We start from the raw sequence: 24774 nt of genomic DNA on the forward strand, positions 1-24774 counted from the left end.
TACATTATCCGTGTTAAAATGGACCGTTTACCAATTGCAGAAAAGGTCGGTATTGTGTTGATGTATGGCTATTGTGACCAAAATGCCCAACTGGCGTGTGCTATGTATGCTGCTTGGTACCCTGGACGACATCATCCAAGTGTCTGGACTGTTCGCCAGATAGCAACATTATTTAAGGAAACAGGAAGTGTTCAGCCACATGTGAAACATCAACCACGACCTGCAACAAATGATGATGCCCAAATAGGTGTTTTAGCTCCTGTCATGGCTAATCCGCACATCAGTAGCAGACAAATTGTGCAAGAATCACAAAAACATCAGTGTTGAGAATGCTACATCAACATCAATTGCACCCGTACCATATTTCTATGCACCAGGAATTGCATGGCGACGACTTTGAACATCGTGTACAGTTCTGCCACTGGGCACAAGAGAAATTATGGGACGATGACAGACTTTTTGCGCGTGTTCTATTTAGCAATGAAGCGTCATTCACCAACAACGGTAACATAGACCGGCATAATATACACTATTGGGCAACAGAAAATCCACGATGGCTGCAACAAGTGGAAGATCAGCGACCTTGGTGGGTTAATGTATGGTGCGGCATTATGGGAGGAAGGATAATTGGCCCCATTTTATCGATGGCAATCTAAATGATGCAATGTATGCTGATTTCCTACGTAATGTTCTACCAATGTTACTACAAGATGTTTCACTGCGTGACAGAATGGCGATGTACTTCCAACATGATGGATGTCCGGCACATAGCTCTGTGCGGTTGAAGCGGTATTCAACAGCATATTTCATGACAGGTGGATTGGTCGTCGAAGCACCATACCATGGCCCGCACGTTCACTGGATCTGACACCCCCAGATTTCTTTCTGTGGGGAAAGTTGAAGGATATTTGCTATTTGCTATTGTGATCCACCAACAATGCCTGACAACATGCGTCAGTGCATTGCCGATGCATGTGCGAACATTACGGAAGGCGAACTAGTCGCTGTTGAGAGGAATGTCGTTAAACGTATTGCCAAATGCATTGAGGTTGACAGACATCATTTTGAGCATTTATTGCATTAATGTGGTATTTACAGGTAATCACGCTGTAACAGCATGCGTTCTCAGAAATGATAAGTTCACAAAGGTACATGTATCACATTGGAACAACCGAAATAAAATGTTCAAACATATCTACATTCTGTATTTTAATTTAAAAAACCTACCTGTTATCAACTGTTCGTCTAAAATTGTGAGCCATATGTTTGTGACTATTATAGCGCCATCCATCACAAAGCGAAGAAAGCGGTCCAACTAAAACATTTATATTCCTTTATGAACTACACGAATATGTAATAAAAAATGGGGGTTCCTATTTTTAAAAAATGCAGTTGATATCTGTTTGACCTATGGCAGCGCCATCTAGCGGGCCAACCATAGCACCATCTGGTTTCCCCCTTCAAGCTAGACAAGTTTCGTTCTTTGTAGTTTTTTAGTTTGACGCTTATTTCATGAGATATTTGGCCCAGTCACGATCAATGGACCACCCTGTATATAGTTATGGACCTTTATATAACATGTTTAACCTTACGTATTCTAATATTTTTGGAGCAAACATACACCAAATAGAATTAAAACAACAACAAATATTTAACTGCACAGGAACAGAACAGGAAGAAAAATAATTCTATTGTAAATATGCAAACTAAAAACAATACTACCGACATTGGATGAATCACAGCCAGAATAAAAAATAAAAGTAAGACAAAAAGCAAATAATGATTTTCCAGTGCGAAACTGTAGGAAGAACAGAATAAATGAAAGAAATCATATAGGAATAGAGTGTGATGAGAATGCAAATACAACAAGGACTTTGCAAGTACCACATGAACAAAAAACGAAACCGACTAAACTTTATCAGAAAATAAATGTACTATATATAGGCTATGACTTTAGAATTTAAATTGCCAATGGACTAGTAAAATTAAGAATAAAAACAGACACAGAGCTAACAAGAAACAAACTCATCAGGCAGGAACTCATAAATGTAGATTTTGAGAACTTACTTAAGAATTGCTAGGCATGCCAACAACATCAGGATCTTGAAAAATGAAAACTGTACAGAAAAAAGGGGCATCTATGTAAAAAAACACACTTAAGCAAACAGCAAAATAAATGCAGGTGCAAAGGAGACAAATGGAAAGAAAATCTCAAATGAAACTAGGCCACTGTTAAATAAGAAGGGGAAGTTTCAAGCACAAAATTTAGAGAAATTATTAAAAACAGTAAGAATATGGACGTGACAAAACAAGAACTTATGTTGAGTATACATCAGATTTTATTCCGTATAATATAACATTGACTAACAAGAGATAGAAAATTATACATGCATTCAAAGATTTCTTAAAATGTTTGTATACTTCAAGAGATGAATCAGAAACAAAGCTAGCTAATAATGACACAATTTGACAAGGAGGCAGGCAAGGAGATTCCACATCACCAAAACTATTATCAGCAAGCCTAGAAGAACTTTCCACCTCTCCGTACGTGCTCATGGAACATACCTGGACCAACTTCATTTTGCTGACAACATTTTACTGGTGACCTCTAGTAAATTTCTGCAACTAATGGAAGAACTTAATAGGCCTAGACCAAGATTGACAGTTGCCCTGAAAATTAATTATAATAAACTATACAATGTATAATCAATACATCAGAAGGACATTGCACACATCAAAATGAAGTCATACAATCAGTTGAATTTTTCTGTTTTTGGCAAAAGAAATAGATAATAAAATGGCCTCAAATACTTTTTGCTAAACACAAGTTTTCAAAACTAAGCTTTCAATGTATTTCTAATGGAAAGTTTACAATAAATGTGTATTACCAGCTTTGACTAACGACAGTGAGCGATAATCATAAAAAAGAGTTGTTCAGGGAGGTAATGAGAACTGCATCAAGAATTATTGTATGCACACTGTTACTTGACACCTCATACAGGAGATGGTGAGTGGCTACCATGTGGACTGTCGAATTATAGTGTGTGTGTGTGTGTGTGTGTGTGTGTGTGTGTGTGTGGTACTGGGAAACTAGAGCAGAAGATGTAATTGTGACTATGATGATGATGATGGACAGAAGATACACATAGGCAAAGGGATGGCTGATGGACTGAGGAAGTTCTTAGTTGGATTCAAAGGCATAAGAAAAGACCAACGAAATGACCTAATGGAAGGCAGGAAGATGAAGAAAGGATGCAGAGACAACATGGATGAATGTAGCTACACATCTTAAGGCATAGAGAGGTCTGGAGGAGAACTTTATACAGAACTGGTTGGCCGACAGAGGGTGATGATACAATTATGGCACAAAATTTAATTAAAAGAAAGGAATATAATTCAAATGGAGGTGTAAAAGTGATACAAATTAATATACTGTACTTGGTTTCTGTAAGTAATAACTATCACTCAAATAGAAAAGATATGAGCAAATTAAAAAGAAACCTGTTATGGTTCAGAACAGGAAAAAAATTATTTTACTTTATGGCCAAATTTGTTATCATCTTTTTTTTCCATTCGGTGCTATTTTTCACCACAATAAGTGTTATTTTCTATCAGAGTCATCATTATTTATACAAATTAATACTTTTTACAAATACATTATTTATGTGCCCAATTTGGTGTATTTTCTGCTAAATTCAGTTTATTTTTTGACACATTTACTACCCTTTCCTACCAAAGCCAGTGTTGTTAATGCCAAAAATATTCTTTTTTACCTAATCTGGTAAATTTTTTGCCAAATTCTGTGTCATTCGTTGTCAAATTCTGTGTCCATCAAATTTTGTGGTTCTTTTGTCAAATTCCATGTTGTTTTTGCCAATTTCAGTACTCCATTCACTGTCGCATCAAAGTTCATTATGTGGGAAAAGATCCGTCAGTTTAAGATTATACACAAACCTCATCTTTGATGAGATGAGATGTCAAAATGCAGTTTTAACATTCAATAACTATCAGTTACAAATACTAGTGAACTGCCATCATCAGGTCTATAACATTTTTACGTGGCAAAACTACAAATTTCCCGATGTCTCCTAAAAATGCTGTAAACAAAGCAGCCATGGAAGTTCTGGGAAAGAAATGAAAATTTAAGACTAAGAAAGATGTAAAGATCTGGACTGAAGAAATACAAGAGGCTATTGAGAAAAAATATACAGCATACAGAACACTTTTAGGCAATCCTACAGCAGAGAATCAGGAAGTTTATCAAATAAAGAGAAATACAGCACAGAACCTAGTAAAGAAGAGCCATCAGTGTTTACAAGATAGATTCACTTCAAACATTGATAATGATGTCCATGGTCAATAGTCTTTATGTTGCAAGGCATTGAAAATGTTACATAAAGAACAGAAAGACACTGTGAAACTAACTGATTGACAAGAAATTCTGGCACTCATACTTTGGAAATCTTTGGTATTAAGATAAGAATTCCAAGAAAAAAAAAAAACCATATACAGATGAACTTTTTGGATTAGATATCTCTCTTGAGGAGGGTACTGTCATAGTAAAAGCCTTAAAAACACAAAAGAAGCAGGATTGGACAGGATTAATGCTGATAGCTGTAAATATGGTGGAAGCTTCTTACATGTTCACTGACATGGGGATACAACTAACAGCACCAGCAAAAACAAATAAAGAAGTCAAACAAGGTTGCTGTCTCTCCACAACACTTCTTAATATCTACGTGAATGAGGTCATAGTAGGATGGAAACAAATTTTCAAGTGCACTATAATGCCCCCACCACTTTATGCAGATCATGATTATAATGAATCATCCTCCTCTAACATTACCTTATTTGTTATAGAGATAGCCGATACCACGTATACTATCGATTCTTGCATAGGTTAAAATTATCTCAGCTGTTTCACTAAAAGAACTCATATGATTTTGTATATGGTGTATTATATTTCAGGCTAAAATATATAAAAAGAGATTAATGTGTTACAATCGATATGTACAAACAGTTAAAATTACTCTTCTTTTAAGAATAATTGAAATTACGAAATTTCTGGCATACTTAAGATTCATATTATTAATTGTGCAATCAAATACTAATTATTAAATTTGTTTCTGTTTATTTATGAAATAATGATATAATTTAGTAAAAGAAAGTTTGTAAACTCGCAAACTCTATGGAAACTATGAGTAACGCATAATGTAGGTAGTCGTGGGCCTGCCTCTGATGGACATAGACAAATTGCTAACCTTGTCAACAACAATGTGAATCCATGTTCTGAAGTGAAAATTGTAAAGTCAGTGTGATTTAGAAGAATGGGATGAAAATAAAAGAAAATCATAGCAATAGACAAATCTTTATCAGTTATTTCATCTGCAGGAACCCATTAAATCAAAATTTTCAGCAGCAAGAATGTATTCCTAGAAACAACAAGATTTTGAGCCAGCAACAACAAAAACAACAACAACGAGATAATGGAGATAAGTAAAAAGTTATTATTTTGTAAATCTTACACCTCTTGAAGCTTTTGAAAATAGTGAAGATATTAAGACAGTGAATTTAATAGTGATGTGTGGGAGGGTAAGATTACATGTGTTATTGTACTACAGTCTAAAGAGGGCTATACAACTTGAAAAGATAGGAGAAGAATATGGGTTCATAATATTTCCACATAAATCAAAAATAAAATCCAAAATTGAGATAAATTACAAAATACTGGAGCAGTTACCTATCTTTAAATATCTTGCATGTGAAATATACCCAACAACACATCACAACACAGAAATCAAACTTTGCAAATTTTAACATAAATGTGCAACAATTCAAAAAAATCTGAAGTATACAACCAGAAAGAAATGTAAATTGCAAGCTTTTTAAAAGAGGCAGTAGTGGTAGTGTTTGAAAGTGAGATGTTGGTACTCTCAAAGAAAAAAAGATGGAAAATTACATCAGCTGAGATGAAATTTCTCAGGGCAGTCAAAGGCTGCACGGGCAATTTACAAAACACAAACATAAGACTAGAGCTACAGATTTTCAATTTGGAAAGCAAAATATAAAATCAACGGGAATAACCATTTCGAAAGAATACACCAAGATTGTCTACCTGGAATCACCATGAACTAAAAGACCATTGGATGTACAAGGACAAGATGGTTTCTGAAACAGGCTGTGTACCCTGCTCCACGAAGTAAAGATGATGATGAAATGCTCAGGGAAACAGTTGAGACTTATTCAAAGGAAGCTTCTTAGCATTTGCCTCAAATGATTTTGGGAAACCACAATAAATGGTAGACCGGATTTGCAAACCATTTCTAAAAACTATGAGTCCAGTGCCCTAGTCAATGAGTTACCTAGTTCACTATGAGATAAGGTTTAGGTTTGATGTTCAATTGTGAATTACAAGAATACAGTAAATATAAGGATAAGAAAACCAAGAACAAAGGTCAGAAACAATATAACTGGGAGGATGTAGAACTGGGCAAGCACTGTACACAAAATTTACAAGGGTGATGGCAAAAATTATTGGAAATATGAAATACAAGGTTTAGCAAATATTTTAAGAATTCTTAGGAACTGTTGTAATATTAAGTGCTTGCATTTGATTCAGATACGCGTTGCTTATTAAAACAGGGTGTGCTATTGTGGAGAAATCTGAGTTTTAAAGAACATTCATTTAAATTTAAAAATTGAACACTTGTATAATGAAAAGGTTTGCTGATTGGTATGTGTGCAGAAGAATTTTTTTAAAGAATTTAAAATTGTCATTTTTTTTTCAGGAATTTTCAGTAGTGAATTTCCAAACTCACAAATCTATCACAGCAAGTCAACCAACCTTAGGAATCATCTCCCCCTGACCATCTCCAGTCTGGATAAGATATTGCATTGATGTCCCCAAATGAATGAAACTAAGTTCGAGCATTTGCACTCAAGATACAAAAAAATTCAAAAAGCTTTCAATCGGAGACTGCAAAATGTCATGTGAGCTCTTCAACAGTTATGGTCAACTCGAAGACAGCTTAAAATTGAAACTAACTTGTTTTAAGGGGATAGTCGGATCAGATGCATAATTTTTTGTGCTTAATAAATTGTTGAATTTAACAGACACTGACAGTAACTGTTTTTGTGCAGCATGAGATCAAATTTGAGGAAAAATCAATCTTCACAATGTCTCAAGCATTTTGTGACTGCAATAATTTTGGCTCAGTGTTAAAGTGACGGTTTACTGACCCAAATGTCCAGAGAAGCTCCTTGTTAATTATACCATGGTGAAACAGTTATTTGTAAGTATCTGAGAAATAATTAATATTTAAACTTGCCTCATAAAATTTTTGCACCAAATTTGTTCAGTATTTGATTTTGTTTTATTTTAGTTTCATTAGATAATGCAAGATGTTTTGGTAGGAAAGGTTTTATTTCTTTTAGACAGCCTTTCAATAAGATTAAAAAATGAGCCTGAAGACCTTTGTGTCTGGACAGCTCAGTTAGTAGAACAGCAAATGCAGCACACACTTTTAATCTGCCAGGCAGTTTCAAATCAGCACACACTCCAATGCAGGGTGAAAAGTCTATCTGGCTATTGTCAAATGTTCACAAACTGTTGTTACGCTTCATGGTTGATGAATTCTTTGTGTGTGTGTGTGTGTGTGTGTGTGTGTGTGTGTGTGTCATATAACATGGCTGCTTTCACAAGTGGCCCCACCTTTTTTTACTGGGTAGGAGATGCCTGCGAGCAGACTGCAATAGCAGGTGATGAGGGGATGTATGGCCAGGTCTGGCACCTGGGTCTCCCACAAGGAATGACCTTGGGGTGCATGATTGGAGTAGGGATTGGTGATCATGATGTCCTCATGCCAATATGGTTACTAAACAGCATAAATCCATCAAGAAGGCTAGGGGAGTATTTACGCTAGAAAAATCAAGTAAGCACATGTTAGCATCCCACTTAGACAATGAATGTACATCATTCAGTTCTAATATGATGGACATAGAGGAATTATAAACAAAGTTAAAACTGACAACGGATCACATTCTGGGGTATTTTGGAAAAGTGTAGCTCTTCTATGAAGAAGTCAGCATACAGAATACTATTGTGACTTCTTGAGTACTGTGTGCGTGTTTGTGATCCTCAACAGGTTGGATTGAAAGACGATATCAAAGCATTTCCAAAGCGTGCTACTAGATTTGTTCCCCGGTGGTTCGATCAGCACGCAACTAGAGGGTCTTTAAATAAGAATATACATAATACAAAGTATTGTGTTGTCAAAACTGTCAATCACTGTGCCACAGCTCAGTTATTGTTGGAACGAATACATTATTTAATTTACACTCATTGCTGCTAGACGTCTGTTGTCTTCTGTTTTCTTGGTTACCATCACATGCTGCAAAATGGCTACTCCACAACAGAAATTATTTTATATTCTTGAGCTTGGAAAGAGTAATTCCATGATTACAGAGCAATGACATTTCAAGCTGAGGAACCACACTGATACTCCGAATGGATGTAACATTGCTACATAGTATTGACAGCTTGTAGATATACGATGTTCTGTAAAGGAAAGAGTTCTGGCCACCATGGTGTTTCCAACAAAAACTAACACTAACACAGAACCAAGAAGAGTTGAAGAACCAAATCCATACTGCCGTAACATGTGTGATGACGGACATGCTTACCCGGGAGGAATTTGAGTATCGATGAGACAGTGTTCGTGTTGCTGGAGGAGGACATATTGAACATCTATAATCTACACTTGAGAGATCTGCAAAGATATGTCCCAAGCTTCATAGTCATATATTTTACTGTTTCGGTGCATGATTTGTGATGGTACAACTGGAACACCAACACATTTAAATTGCTTTCCAGCATGATTTGACGCCTTTTGACTTCTTCCTTTGCGGTTTCATTAAGGACAATTAAAGAGACAGGAAAATTAAAGAGACCTTTGGAGAAAAGAGAACCACTTGTATGAATATCAAGAGCTCAGATGGAAACCCAGTTCCAAGCAAAGAAGGGAAAGCAGAAAGGTGGAAGGAGTATACGGAGGGTCTATACAAGGGTGATGTACTTGAGGACAATATTATGGAAATGAGAGGATGTAGATGAAGATGAAATGGGAGATACGATACTGCGTGAAGAGTTTGACAGAGCACTGAAAGACCTGAGTTGAAACAAGACCCTGGGAGTAGACAACATTCCATTGGAACTACTGAAGGCCTTGGGAGAGCCAGTCCTGACAAAACTCTACCATCTGGTGAGCAAGATGTACGAGACAGGTGAAATACCCTCAGACTTCAAGAAGAATATAATAATTCCAATCCCAAAGAAGCCAGGTGATGACAGATGTGAAAATTACCGAACTATCAGTTTAATAAGTCATAGCTGCAAAATACTAACACGAATACTTTACAGACGAATGGAAAAACTGTTAGAAGCCGACCTTGGTAAAGATCAGTTTGGATTCTGCAGAAATGTTGGAACACGTGAGGCAAGACTGACCCTACGACTTATCTTAGAAAATAGATTAAGGAAAGGCAAACCTACATTTCTAGCATTTGTAGACTTAGAGAAAGCTTTTGACAATGTTGACTGGAATACTCTCTTTCAAATTCTAAAGGTGGCAGGGGTAAAATACAGGGAGCAAAAGCCTATTTACAATTTGTACAGAAACCAGATAGCAGTTCTAAGAGTCGAGGGGCACGAAAGGGAAGCAGCGGTTGTGAAGGGAGTGAAACAGGGTTGTAGCCTCTCCCCGATGTTATTCAATCTGTATATTGAGCAAGCAGTAAAGGAAACAAAAGAAAAATTCGGAGTAGGTATTAAAATCCACGGAGTATAAATAAAAACTTTGAGGTTCGCCGATGACATTGTAATTCTGTCAGAGACAGCAAAGGACTTGGAAGAGCAGTTGAACGGAATGAACAGTGTCTTGAAAGGAGGATATAAGATGAACATCAACAAAAGCAAAACGAGGATCATGGAATGTAGTCGAATTAAGTCGGGTGATGCTGAGGGAATTAGACAAGGAAATGAGACACTTAAAGTAGTAAAGGAGTCTTGCTATTTGGGTAGCAAAATAACTGATGATGGTCGAAGTAGAGAGGATATAAAATGGAGACTGGCAATGGCAAGGAAAGCGTTTCTGAAGAAGAGAAATTTGTTAACATCGAGTATAGATTTAAGTGTCAGGAAGTTGGTTCTGAAAGTATTTGTATGGAGTGTAGCCATTTATGGAAGTGAAACATGGACGATAAATAGTTTGGACAAGAAGAGAATAGAAGCTTTCGAAATGTGGTGCTATAGAAGAATGCTGAAGATTAGATGGGTAGATCACATAACTAATGAGGAGGCATTGAATAGAATTGGGGAGAAGAGGAGTTTGTGGCACAACTTGACAAGAAGAAGGAACCGGTTGGTAGGACACGTTCTGAGGCATCAAGGGATCACAAATTTAGTATTGGAGGGCAGCGTGGAGGGTAAAAATTGTAGAGGGAGACCAAGAGATGGATACACTAAGCAGATTCAGAAGGATGTAGGTCGCAGTAAGTACTGGGAGATGAAGAAGCTTGCACACGATAGAGTAGCATGGAGAGCTGCATCAAACCAGTCTCAGGACTGATGACAACAACAACAACAACAACAACAACAAGGACAATGTTTACATACTAACACTAACACAGAACCAAGAAGAGTTGAAGAACCAAATCCATACTGCCGTAACATGTGTGATGACGGACATGCTTACCCGGGAGGAATTTGAGTATCGATGAGACAGTGTTCGTGTTGCTGGTTGGTTGGTTGTTTTGGGGAAGGAGACCAGACAGCGTGGTCATCGGTCTCATCGGATTAGGGTAGGATGGGGAAGGAAGTCGGCCGTGCCCTTTCAGAGGAACCATCCCGGCATTTGCCTGGAGTGATTTAGGGAAATCACGGAAAACCTAATTCAGGATGGCCGGACGCGGGATTGAACCGTCGTCCTCCCGAATGCGAGTCCAGTGTCTAACCACTGCCCCACCTCGCTCGGTCGTGTTGCTGGAGGAGGACATATTGAACATCTATAATCTACACTTGACGGATCTGCAAAGATATGTCCCAAGCTTCATAGTCATATATTTTACTGTTTCAGTGCATGATTTGTGATGGTACAACTGGAACACCATACTGGTACCTTTGATGAGAAAAAAATCAGAACCACAGATTTTGAGATGTGGTATGACAGAGCTTTTGCCACAGTTGAAGCTATGTAAAACAAATGTTGTATTTCCACTTTTCAAATTCTCATAAAAGCGTTAACATAATGTATTAAGAAGCCTACATTTCAAAAACCACACGTGGGTGATCACAGTACTGGAACTACTTATTTTACGAACTGAGAACTGGAAATATTCGTGTTCTTTATGAAACACCCTGTATTAAGCTTATGCCTCATGAACTCAAATGGGAAGCCCTGAAGGGAAGACAATGCTCTCTTCACAAGGCACTACTGCAGAAGTTTAGGGAACCAGCATTTGAGGCCAACTGCAAATCGATTCTTCTAGCACCAATGTACATTTCCCATGACTATGTAGATAACATGAGAGAAATTAGGCCTCATACAGAGTCTTACAGACAGTTGTTTTTCCCTTGCTCTATTTGCAAGTGGAATGGGAAATGACTAGTAGTGGTACGTAGTACTCTCTGCCATGCATCATATGGTGGTTTGCAGAGTATACACGGACGTATAGACATGGATATTCTGTAGGTTGGGAGTATTGTGGAACATTACTTTGAGTGATGTGGGGAAGTTAACAGGGTTACTGGTGTCAAAGGAGGAAACAACACAGGAGATATGTTTACAGATAAGCCGGATAGGATACTGTCTGTCAATAAAGGCTCTGGCAAGGTTATCGATACATTTCGACAACTCCTGCTTTCCACTGTACATGAAATGCAATGTCGATGGGTGGCGAGGCCATATGAAACAGACTTTTTGACATGGAACCTGTGACAGCTGTCAAAGTGGAGGTGCTGTTGGTGGTTGGTGCGCTTGATATGAATGGGTGTATTTATTGAGCCATCTGAGAGGTGGAAGGACCAGGTAAAACAGATTTGGGAAGAGGTGTTAAGATTATACAGGAAGGAGCACAGATTGCCCTAAAAATGCCATCAATTAATCTGAACCAGACAAAAGGTTCTAGGTGTTGAACGGAAAGGCAGGATGTCTACAGATTGCCCTTTAATAAGTTGGCACAGGAAGGTGCAATGTGAGCACTCATGGCAGTACCATGGTTTTATTTATAGACTTGATGATCGAAAGTGAAATAATGTGGGTCAGGATGTGGTTAGCTATGAATGTTAGGAAAGAAGTGGTAGGTTTGGTATCAGGAGGGCGTTAGGGGAGATAAGTGTCTAGTGGTCACAATGCCATAAGGATGGCATCCAAAGTAACCAATAAGGAGTCTGGTGGTAACACAAAGGAACTGTGGAAAGGCAGTGAAAGTAAGTAGTGTCCTTAATTTAAGAGAGGGGTTATGGACAATGGTTTTGAGATGTTGTCCACCAACAAAGGCACAGATTTGTTCAATGGAAGCATTGTTCTCAGCCACAATGAAACAACCTGTGAGGAGACATGTGGGGTTGGGTTCATAGATTTTGGGGAGTAGGCAAAAGGTAGGAGTGTGAAGGTGGGGGATGTTGGTGTGAGGAGACAGACATATTCAGGTGACAGGTTTGGGATGGACCAATCCAGAGCTAATCATTCCTGCAGATAAAGGAACCACCACAATGATCATCAAACCTTATTGACAATGTGGCTGAAAGTCTCTGCCAACTTTCTGACACCTCTGTAGACTAACCTTACATTAATGATCCTAACTCAGAGGTCCAACAAGACCTCCAGCAGCTCCTCAAAGTCTTAAGTCCATCCCAAAACCTAACACCTGATCCATCTCTCTCCTTGCACCTGCAAACCCCCACCCCCCCTCCCACCCCACCCTCCTACTTTTTATCTATTTCCCAATGTGGCTGGCTACAATGCCCCAACTGACCAAACCTCTGCCATTGTTGACCAACTCCTTCCAACCACTGTCCACAATTTCCCATCCTACATTCAAGATACTGCTCATTTCCTTAACAGCCCTACCACAGTTCCTGTCCCATTACCATCAGACTCCCTGTTGGTCACTGCAGATGCAATGTCTTTATACGCCAATATCTCTCATGTTCATGGCCTTGCGGTCATGGAACACTACCTTCCTCAATGTCCTCCTGACACAAAACCCACAACCACACCCTGACCTACAATTCCTTCACTTTCACTTTCAAAGGCCGAATATATAAACAAATCCAGGTTCTGCCGTGGTTACTAGAATGGCAACTTCCCATGCCAACTTATTTATTGGCCATCTAGATGAATCCTACGTCTCCAGTCAATACCCAAAACTGTTTGTATGGTTCAGATCCACTGATGACATTTTCATAATCTGGACTCATGACGACGACAACCTGATCTGGACTCATGGCAAGGACAACCTGTGCTCCTTCCATCATAACCTCAACATCTTTTCCCAAATCCACTTCACATGGTCCTTGTCAACTCAACAAGCGAACTTCCACCTCTCAAATGGCTTTATATGTATGTCTGTACATGTCAAGCACCCCAACAATCAACAGTACCTTCACTCTGACAGATGTACTTGTACCATGTCAAAAAGTCTCTTCCCCACAACCTTGCTACCATGGCAACCGCAACTGCAGTGGAAAGAAGGAGTTGTTGAAATTTACTGATAACCTTATAGAGCTTTTATTGACAGATAATATTCTATTCAGCTCATCCATACAAAGATTGCCTGTGCCACCTTCTCCTCTGACACCAGTAACCCTGTAACTAACCACCAACCAGCGCAGCTCTAATCACCCAGTATCACTCCGGCCTTGAAAAACTCCACCATATCCTTCAACAGGTCTTTGATTACCTCTTGCCATGCCCTGAGATGAGTGATATCCTTTCCAAAATCCTACCTATGTCACCCAAAGTAGCGATCCACCACCTTCCCAACCTCCACTCCACCCTGACCTCACACGTTACTCCCCTGTGTTTAACTCAGGTGCAAAAGCTGTCCCATACAGCCATCCACCACCTCCTATCACAGTCAAGTCATGGGCATCTGCTACCAAATAAAAGGCAGGGCCACACTGAAAGTAGCCCTGTTGTATATCAGCTGTGCTGCAATTAGTGTACACCTTCTATGTGGGAATGACAAGTAACCAACTCTCCACTCACAAGAATGCCAACTGTCAAACACTGGCCAACCGCAAACTTGACAATCAAGTTGCCACGTATGCTGTGCACCACAACACCAATGACTTCAACTGCTGCACCACTATACAGTCCATTTGGACATTACCTGTTTCTCTGAACTACACAGATAGAAATGGAATTCTCTCTCCAGCATATATTGCACTCTCACAATCCCCCTGGCCTAAAGCTCACTTTACATTTTCTGATCTGTCTTCTGCCCACATCACTCCTTCCCCATTCAGATCATGTACTGTCTTATCCTACCACACTTCCTGACCCTTCCCTCACCTCCTCCCCCCCCCCCCTCCCCATTATCCATGCGGGCTTTCTCTCTCTCTCTCTCTCTCTCCCCCATTTTTTCACCCCTCTCCCCCTTTCTCACACCCATCTCCCTCTTCATCTCCACATTCCTCTCCTTTCCTACCCAGTTTCCCTCTCTCTATCCTTACATGCTCTATCTGCTGAATTCCTTCCATCTTGTGCAGCTGCTGAGTCATCTTGTGAAATACCTGCCTCATACTAGTCTTCTACCCCTGTCCTTGCCTTGTGCATACTTTCCTATCTCCCCCCCCCCCCCCTCGCCAATTTTTCCAAACAGGCTTTTGAAGTCATTGATAAAATATTTCACTCACTAAGACAATAACACTGTATCTGTGTTAGCTCTGAAATCCAAAGAAACTTCCTTCAGGCTTGGGTCTCCAAGTTAAAAATTCAACCTATTACAGAACCCAATTCTTGCACTTGCAATTAAATGTTCATTTGTCACCTTTTTTGTCATAATATTTCAGGTGAATCAAAATGCATTAAGTGAATTGTTATATTTAAAACCAATGAAACTTTTTGGAAAAGCTGTACTTGTTAAAACACCCATCTAGGTCACAAACAGTGTTTTTTTTCTGTTAATCATTTTCAGTCATAGAAAGATCTTCTTCAGAGTATTATGTAATTAACAACATAAGTCACGAATAGTACAGCCACTCAACTTATACAGCATTAGGTAAGCAACATACTTACAAAATTAAAATACTACGTGTATATAACTACTGGTGATGAGACGGCTCTGTGTATTGGGTCCACGCATCACCAAAGGGGATATACATGTTGTATTTTTATTTTATAGCTATGTTGTTTCTTAATGCTATATAAGGTGAATAGCAGTATTATTCATGGTCCACTTTGTTCATTTCAGAGTTACACACTGGGATGAAGATGGTCTTTATGACAGTTGTTCCACTTATGACTTCAAAAATTACGCACTGTATTTTTATTTTATGGCTATGTTGTTGCTTAATGCTATATAAGGTGAATAGCTGTATTATTCGTGGTCCACTTTGTTAATTTCAGAGTTACATACTAGTCTGAAGATGGTCTTGATCACTGCTGTTCCACTTATGACATCAAAAGTTAAAGCTGTACTTGAAAGTTGAACTACTGCACAAATATTTGTAGGTTTCTTATAAAGAATGCACTTGTTAAACTGTTTGATATTTTTCAAGATAAGCAATAAGTTAAGTGCAGTTATATGTAAAATCGATAAATACTATAGTAAAAGTTGCACTGATTACATTAACAATATAGTGTTTTACAAATATTGTAGTCTCAAAGTAGTTGAAAAATTATTGTGACTGAATTTTCCACAACTTTAACCTCGTGATGCGCAAATTGGTAAATGGCAGAGCTTTGAAATTTTTACGGTGCACTGAATACAAAAGTTGTACATCTAATCCAAATATTTGTCTTACATAATTAATTCTAGTAATTTTAAATCATCTTAAATTCGGCCAAACCTGTCAAGATCGTATACATTTTGCAGGCTTCTCACGCCTAGAATTTTTTTGTGCCTTGAGCTGATGAAAAGGCATAACTCCCACATGGAAGTGTGTATCAAGGGTCTACATGAGAAGTATGTGGTGTACCCATAAAGATGTCATCAACCCAGAGTTTGGTATCAACATGACTGTCTTTTAATTAGACCTGGTCCTGTTGTAGGTGGTATGCCATTGTCTTCTGACATCTGAAATTATTTATGCAGCCAGTTGCAGGAGGACCTGCAGTGTAGTGTGGACTCCAAATCATTGTAGAATTCACTATTTGTCACATAAACAAATGTTGGCAATGGTGAAAGAAGTGAAAAGTAACATAAAAATCTAAGCACTGACCAGGTATCAAATCTAAGATTCTTGGATATGTAGCCTGCACTTCATGATTGAGCTGAAACAATCTTCAATTTATTAAAAACTAAATAAACAGTCCTAATAATAGTTTCTACAGCATTGAACTGACCATCAATCATTCACAATGACCAAGCTGTCATAGTGAATATTCTGGGCATTGTGTTATGTCTTTCATATAAAGAAAATGCCTAATAATTTTCTGTTCAACAACTCAAGAAAATATGAAACTCACTGAATAAGCCTATGACAACAAGAAGTCATTAAGTGGTGCGAGTGAGAAAATTCATCTTAATGTAGTCTGCAGTCTTCAAAATAGGGGAACGACGGGTAGTACGGGCCAGTTGGTTTTTCGACTATTCACTACAAGATAGCAGCACGGTACACAATGTAATCTTTGCCACCACTTCAATTTCATCATGTGCAGAGAGTTATTTTGATTCCCAGTATCATATCGTCTGTGAGTGATTATTGCTTGTTTGTGCTCCAACAAATTGTTACCCCAAATAGTTTTTAACATCACCCTGAGGGAGGAGGAGGAGGAAATTAGTGTTTAACGTCCCGTCGACAATGATGTCATTAGAGACAGAACATCACCCTGAATCATTACAGTAAGAATATACTTATGAAACTAGAGCTGTTATTTAGTTTACTCTGTTAATGTAAGACATTGACAATTGCATTTTGTTTGCTCTAAAATGTTTCACTTACTATCATGTTTTCATACCAGTGTGAATCTGGTAATATGGGCCATGCTACATGTGGTATGGGCCATGGAACTCATTGCCTTTTTTAGGATACTATGCCAACATTTAAGAAAATACCAGAAAGTGAAGTTTGGGGAGAACAGTCAGAGAATGATACAAAAAATGCCGTTCCAAGTGTACTGGAAAATAAATTTTCCAAAAGAGCCACCTCTGACCGATACTATGTACCTAGAAGCACTCTGCAAAGAAAGTTAAAAGCTATAGCAAATGATGAGCCAACTGATATGAAACCACAAATGGAGGCTTTTAAGGCAACCTTTGATGAAAGATGTGAAAAACTGTTAGTAGCTCATCTAACAGATTTAGATTCGTGTCTAATGCCCCTGTTCAAAACAGAGTTTTTGAAACTGGCCTATGACCTGACAAAAAAATTAATCTTGAGTCACAGATTCAACAAAAGGACAAAAATGGCTGGAAAAGATTTTTATACCAGTTTTGTGAAGAAGCACCCATATTTGACCTACAAAAAACCACAATCAACTAGAATGATGCGGTGTGCAGGGTTTAATAAGATACAGGTTGAAAGGTTCTTCAGCTAGTTTGAAATTCTATTAAAAAAGCATTCCTTTCATCCACCTCAAATTTTTAATACAGACAAGACTGGTGTATCATGTGTGCATAAAAATGACAAGATCATTACAATGAAAGGCAAATATTAAATGGGTAAAATTACTTCTGGAAAGAGGGGACGTAATGTTACAGTTCTATTTTGCATGCCTGCAACTGGGCAATTTATGCCTCCAATTTTTATTTTCCCGAGGAAACTAATGAATGAGCACCTCCTGATTGGTGCTCCAACTGCAATCATTAGTTTTTCCAACTTCTAGCAGTTGGATGACACCTGAGGCTTTTCTTAACTGGCATCGACACTTTGTTTCCTTCACAAAGCTCTCAGCAGATCATTTCTTACTGACTGTAGATGGGCATGCCAGTCACAAGGACTTAGATATCATGTTTGCTCTGGAAAACACTGTCCATATGATGAAATCTCTCAAAAACTGCTACAACACTGCTTGCAGTTTGTGGATGAGGGTTAATCCAGGGTCAAGAATTAATGACTTTGGTGTTGCAAATTTGTAGCTGATGCCTACAAGAAAATGTGTCACCTAGATATTGGTGAAAATGGATTTCAATGGACTGGCATTTACCCGACAAATCCAGACATATTTACTGATTTGGACTTCATCAATCTCACCAGCACCTCTCATAGCTCCCCCTCAGCTTGCTTCCCAGGCAGAAACTACAATCACTTCTTGAGAGACCACCACTTCCTCCAATGCACTACATTCCAGTGAACATTCTGATTTTGCAAGTGTTTTAAAAGTGGTGTTGCCTTTGCCCTCCTGCAGCGAAAACAGGTTGACATGTTGGAAAAGAAAGGCAGAGAGAAGCGAAATATTAACATCAACTCCAATAAAAAATAGACTGACAGATAACAAAGACTCAGAAGAGCAAAAGGAAAATGCACAACACAAAAAGAGACAAATGAAATTTTCAAAACAAGAACAAACGATGATCAATAAGAAGAAGAAAAAGGTACGAATCATTTTTTTCCATAATGACAGTCCTACACCAAACACTTCTCAAGATGTTGTAGATGTAAAATGTATTGTGTGTGGAGAAAGCTATGAGGAAAACTAGATTCAATGCAACAAGTGTGGAGGCTGGGCACATGAGCTCTGTGCAGACATTGATGACTTGCTGTTTTACTTTTGTGATCTCTGTAAGCTAAATAAATCATAGAGTAAATGAGCTATACTAGTCATACATTGTATATACTATTAAACAATAAAAGATTTATTCAAAACAGTATTCTTAATTTATAAACATAATCATATTGGTGTGGCCCATGCCACCTGCCAATTTTTAAAATGCCCAAAATGCACGGTTAATTCTAATTATATTTTGCGTTATGTTCTTTTCATATATTGCTAAATATATTTTTATTACTTAGAGGAAAGAAGTTGAAAATTTGATTTTTTTCGCTCATAACTGCGTTAAGTTACAAATATATTTTGTAATTTACATTTTTCCTTAAATGGCCTATAATACCCACTGTTCCCCTACTATACCTGTTATAGTTCACGTGGAAACACTTTTCTCATCACGACACAAATAGAAACTACAATCCAATACATATTCTTACAAAAAATGAATAGATCCAGGCCCCACATTATTTAAATTTGATTCAGATCTTCTTATATAGGTAGGACACAAGCAGATACACCAACCTTCACACAAAGCACTCCTTGAGAAGTGTATTTCGCATGCTTCGTTCTATATGAGAATGTCTTGAAGTCTGCCGCAAGTATGGGTTTTTTACTTGCAAACATAAGACCACTGCCTTTAACAAACAAAAATATGAGATTTAGTTCATACTTCAATTTCTTATTTACAATAAACAATCATACATGCAATTACGTACTAACAGAGGCCGTACATACGATACAAAAATCGTTGTAATGTATAAGCTGAAGAATTTACCTAACATACAGTGATTGATGTCCCATGAGTATTCACCGACGTCATATAAAAAATATTTGAACTCATCTTTAAGCCTGTCAATTAATATTAAAGCATAAGAACGTTCCCACACTTCCTGGAGACACAAGAAGTCCGTGTACGGAACTTCTGAATGCAAACTCTCTAGTTTACTACATACTTCGTAACCAGCATCTTCTTGGTCTAAGTTATGCAAGTGTTTTCCTGTGTGATTCGTGAATATTTCCGCGATAGCAGCTGCTCTAGTTTTTGAGTCTGTGACATTATTTAATCTGCAGACAAATTCTGGTGCCAATAATACATTGGCCGATCCAAATGTGAAATATTTATTTTCATTTCTCTTCGAAATAAAAGCCGACTCACAGTCTGAATTGACCTCCACGTAGGTATACTTCTCTTGTTTGAAATTACGGCAAATTATCAACCACAAAACGATGCCAATTACGCCAACTGGACTTACTACGATCACTAGCAGCAAATAAATACTTCCCATAATTATGTTCATTATTTTATCTTCAACACTTCTAGCTGCCGATTCTCTAACAACACAACATGACAATAACAAACTGAGCAATGTTACCCAGGGCAGCATTAAGTTGTACGAGATCGTGTCCAATAAATCGGCATTTTTGCTGTAGTATCGTGTTGCAATATCTAGCCTGTATTGTAGCTCTGGTGTATCATCTTTCGCGTCGTCAAGATGTTTCTCACTACAATCACACTCTTCCATGGCTATTCGCGAACGCGAATCACTGTTCTGATTACAATTTATGACGAAACTGCTGATGGCTGCCGCGTTCAGTTGCCGACACAAAACATTTCATGACAAGTTCACAGAAAACGCAATCTACCCCAACACTGACATTGTATTTTAACAACAAATCAGCTTCTGCTCCACTGTTTAGTGTTTACTATACGCTGTTTGCACAGAAATATCTATGGTTTGTTGTCATCACCATCATAGGGTTTATTTAACATAAAAGTCACACTACCTAGCGGCAGTAGGGGTGAGGTCACGATTTTAGCAGTCGGTTTATCCGCAGGGGAGAGAGAGGAACCTTTCTACTGTCTTCCGTGCAATAATAGAGCCTGCAAAAAGTGAGACGGCAAACGAGTTAACACAGGAAATTTTTTTTTAAAAAAATGAGGTATGTATATTTCCATACTCTTGGTGAACAAACAATAATCAGGACATTCTCTGTTCAATAAGTACAGGGGTAATATTGGAATCAGAATTTTATTGTCTCGTAACTTACAAGTTAAATCATTGATTTTATGAACAGGAGACTCGTCAGCTTATAACTATGATAAATTATACATGGGATACAATATTTTTTATATAATCACAGTAAAATCGGAATATTATTTATTATTATTGTTTTTATCCTAATCAGATGGTCAGATAATTAAAAAATTCAACAACAGAGTAATAACATTTTTGCACCATGGTGCTATACAATTCACTTTTTACTGCCTCAGTTGGGACCTTTCTAAAATTTGTGTCTTTCACTTTATTGCAAGGTTATTTATTGTATACTTTCATTCCCATGTATTGTGGAGGCAGTTCAAAAAGATTAAGCCTGTGTGCACGCAGCATGAACCTTTCTTTGTTTCTAGCTTCGTAGCTATACTGAAAATTATTTGTCAAAAAGAGTTTAGGGTTATTACTTGTGAAAAGAATTATTTCATACAGATTCAATGAGGGAACGAACGCTTAGTATCTTAAGATCTCTTAATAATGGCCTACAAGATTCTCTTGGCTTTGCACTGCATATGTTTCTGCTAATTTTTTTCTGCAAAGTTAGTATTTTTGTCATGTTGCTAGCATTCCCCCAGAAGACAATACCGTATATCACCTCTGACTCAAAGTAACTGTGATATACTGCTTCTTTTGTGTCTACACTAATGACATTGGCTGAGATTGAAATACAAACGCCAGGCTGTTTACTTTATTTTTTAGACAATCTGTGTGTGGGGACCGTGATAGGTTTCTGTCCAATTGCATTCCTAAGAATTTAACATGCTATGCTTCATTTAGCTCCTGGCTTTTGTGCATTATGTCAATATCACTTATTCGAGACTGTTTAATCTTAAATTGCATCAGCTGTGTTTTTGAAATATTTAGCTTTAGTCCATAGATGGAACCAAACGTCTAGGTTTTCTATAATTTCTATGACATTTTCAGGAATTTCTTCTGTATTTTTATTTTCTACCCGTACTGATGTGTCTTCAGCAAATAATGATAATTTATATTTATGAGTAAGTCATTTACATAAAAAGGAAAGAGGACTGGGCCTAGAATTGAACCTTGTTGTACTCCCTGTGAGATGGTTGTGCACTTGGAGGAGTATTTCCCTTTGCTTCATGTTATGACAACCCTTTGTTTTCTCTCCGTTAGATATGACATACACCGCTGTAATTCCATTTTTTTTTCATTTTATATAATAGTAAGGAGTGATTCAAGCAGTCAAATGCTTTGAATAAATCACTGAAGATTCCTGCAGCTTTTTGTGACTTGTCCAAAGTGGAACTAACTTTAGTCACAGATTCATTGATTGCAAGAATTAAACTTTTGCCTTTCTGAAATCCAAATTGAGTTTTTGAGATTAGATTGTATTTGTTGCAGAAATTTTGAATTTGAATTGCAACAATCATTTCAAATATCTTAGAAAACACAGGAAGAAGCGAAAATGGACGGTAATTTCCCATATCATCTTTGGAGCCTTTCTTAAATACTGGCTTGACTTCTGCATATTTTAGAAATACTGAGAAGTACCCTTCCTCAAGTGATTGATTAATTATTTTGTGTAGTGGGTATGCTATTATATTTGCAGCTGCTTTAATAACTTTGGCAGGTATTTCATCCCATCCCACAGAATTTTGTTTTTTTTAGGTTTAGTACAGTTTTTCTACATCTTTTACTGTTACATTGTGAAATTTAATTAGGCTCTCTTTCTCGCTCTTACTTGAGCCAAACGAATGTACCAAATATTGATAAGAGTCTACATCAACATCAGATATTGCTCCATTTTCTGATATCTGAACAGGATGTACAATTATTTTGTCTTGTACCTTTATTTTAGAGAGTTCCTGGTTGCAAGGTTTGATTCCAAGTTCAGATTTGACTACTGCACATACTGCATTGGATTTATTTGCGTATTTTTAATGAATTTAGTGTTTTCCATTTCCTCTGCTGCTTTTGCAACCTTCTTAAATAGTTTTTTATACGCTTTAACATAGTTTATGAACTCAGGACTCTTATTTGATTTCAGCTCAGCTTGTAGCTCTCTCTTTCTATTGCTAGATATTTTTATGCCAGTAATCCATTTTAGTTTATGTGTTGCCTTTCTTGGGCAAGCTATGGGTGGAAATGTTTCATTGAAGACATGTAACAAGCTGTTTAAAAATTTATCAAAATATTCTGATCATGAGTTTCCTTGTTGTAATGACTAGTCTACCTCATTTAATATGTAACAGAACAAGTTAATGTTTTCTTCACTGAACTGTCTTTTAATGAAGCATTTCCCATTTTTAATATTTATTTTTCGTAAGTTTCATTCTATAAGCAGAGCAGAGTGATCTGAGATACCTAGGTTTAAAGAGAATTTTGCAGTGTCCTCAAATGTATAATTTGTTAAAATATTGTCTATGCATGTTACTGTTCAGTCATTTTGTCTAAAGCCATATTCTTGAATTACGTCAATAAACTTAGTTGACATGCTTGTTTTGCTTGCTGTATCTATGTTAATATCGGCAGCAATTATAATTTTTTCCTATTTTCTTTAGTGAATTTCTTTAGGAGCTACTGGAATTTATCTAAGAATAATGTATTTACATCACTACCTGGAATTCTGTATATAGAGATGATGATATTCTGTTGTTCTAGCTCTACACAACAACTTTCAAATACAAGCTCTTAATTTAGAAATTTAAAATCGTCTCTTTCTTAAATTCCAACGAATTGTCAATCAATGTATAGAAGGCTCCACGAGTACTGTTTTGCCTACAAAAACGACTAGTTATCCTAAAGTTATTTGAAACTGTGATTGAATCTTTCATGAGACAGTTTAGGTTTAGGCAAATGACTTTGATAGTTCTTCCTTGTAGAAGAATAATTTGCAACTCATCAATTTTTGTGGTTTTATCGTGAGGATATTGCTTTTAGGCCATTTATGTTCCAGTGCATTAGGAATGAAGGCTTAAAATTATTTATACACATCTTCCCTTCAATTGCCTCCTTCAATTTTACTGTTGAAATTTTCTTTCCAGAGCGATGTTTTACACGATTGATGTGACATTTCTCTTACCATAAAAAAGGTTGTGGTTCTTTCCTTTTACGAGTGGTGGGCGTTGATGCGTAGTGAATTGGCGTTTCACATGTGATTTTTTAAGTTTTAACTTGGGTCACTGTAGCTAAACTTGTTGGGGATCCTCTTCTTGTTTCTTCAGCTTTGTCTCGAATCATTGGAGTATCTGGTTCTTCAGTGAAGCTGACGATTCCGTTGCTGCTGCTATAACTGTAGGTCACAATAAGCGAGGCTTTTTTGATTCAATTGTTTCAGAGTTACATCACATAGTGCTTCTTTGCCCTTCATATTTCTATGCATTCCATGGGTAGTGAAGTCTTCTCTTTTTTGACTGTCTGCGTTAATATATGTTGCAATACTGAAAAACTTACAATTTTTTTTCCATATTTCGGTTAGTTGCTTCAATTTCTGCGTTCACACGCGATGTTTTCATGAAGTCATGTCTCATAGGTATGCTTGTTACGAACAATTTCATGTCTGTAACCTTTTCCAATACTTCCATTAAAGATCTCAAGGCAAACTTTGCTTCACTTTTTTAGACATCATTTGCTCCAGCTAAAATAATGCAGAAGTTACAACTTCCTTGGTTGATGCATGTGTCAATGCATCAAGTAATTTCTTGTAGTGGAGCACCTGGCTTCATGAATTCAACAACACTTTGATTTATTATTTTTCCATTCATAATTTCTGCCAATTCTTTTCCATGACTATCATCAAGCAGATACATAATGCCAGCATGTTG

The 24774-nt window shown here is 37.4% G+C and overlaps 1 protein-coding gene across 1 annotated transcript in view; it reads right to left on the reverse strand.

Annotated features, from left to right (window-relative positions):
* LOC124621959 (sphingomyelin phosphodiesterase 3-like) overlaps window positions 1-20701 on the reverse strand; it is a 58371-nt gene extending 37670 nt beyond the window's left edge. Inside the window, exons 1-2 of the mRNA XM_047147487.1 lie at window positions 19708-20701; window positions 19455-19567 (exon numbers count right to left, since the gene is read on the reverse strand). Of these exons, the coding sequence (XP_047003443.1) occupies window positions 19455-19567; window positions 19708-20455 (861 nt within the window). The 5' untranslated portion in view covers window positions 20456-20701. The remainder of the gene's footprint in view (window positions 1-19454; window positions 19568-19707) is intronic.
* Between the last annotated feature and the right edge of the window lie 4073 nt (window positions 20702-24774).

Source organism: Schistocerca americana, chromosome 7 (genome assembly GCF_021461395.2).
Source record: "Schistocerca americana isolate TAMUIC-IGC-003095 chromosome 7, iqSchAmer2.1, whole genome shotgun sequence".
NCBI classification, from domain to species: domain Eukaryota; kingdom Metazoa; phylum Arthropoda; class Insecta; order Orthoptera; family Acrididae; genus Schistocerca; species Schistocerca americana.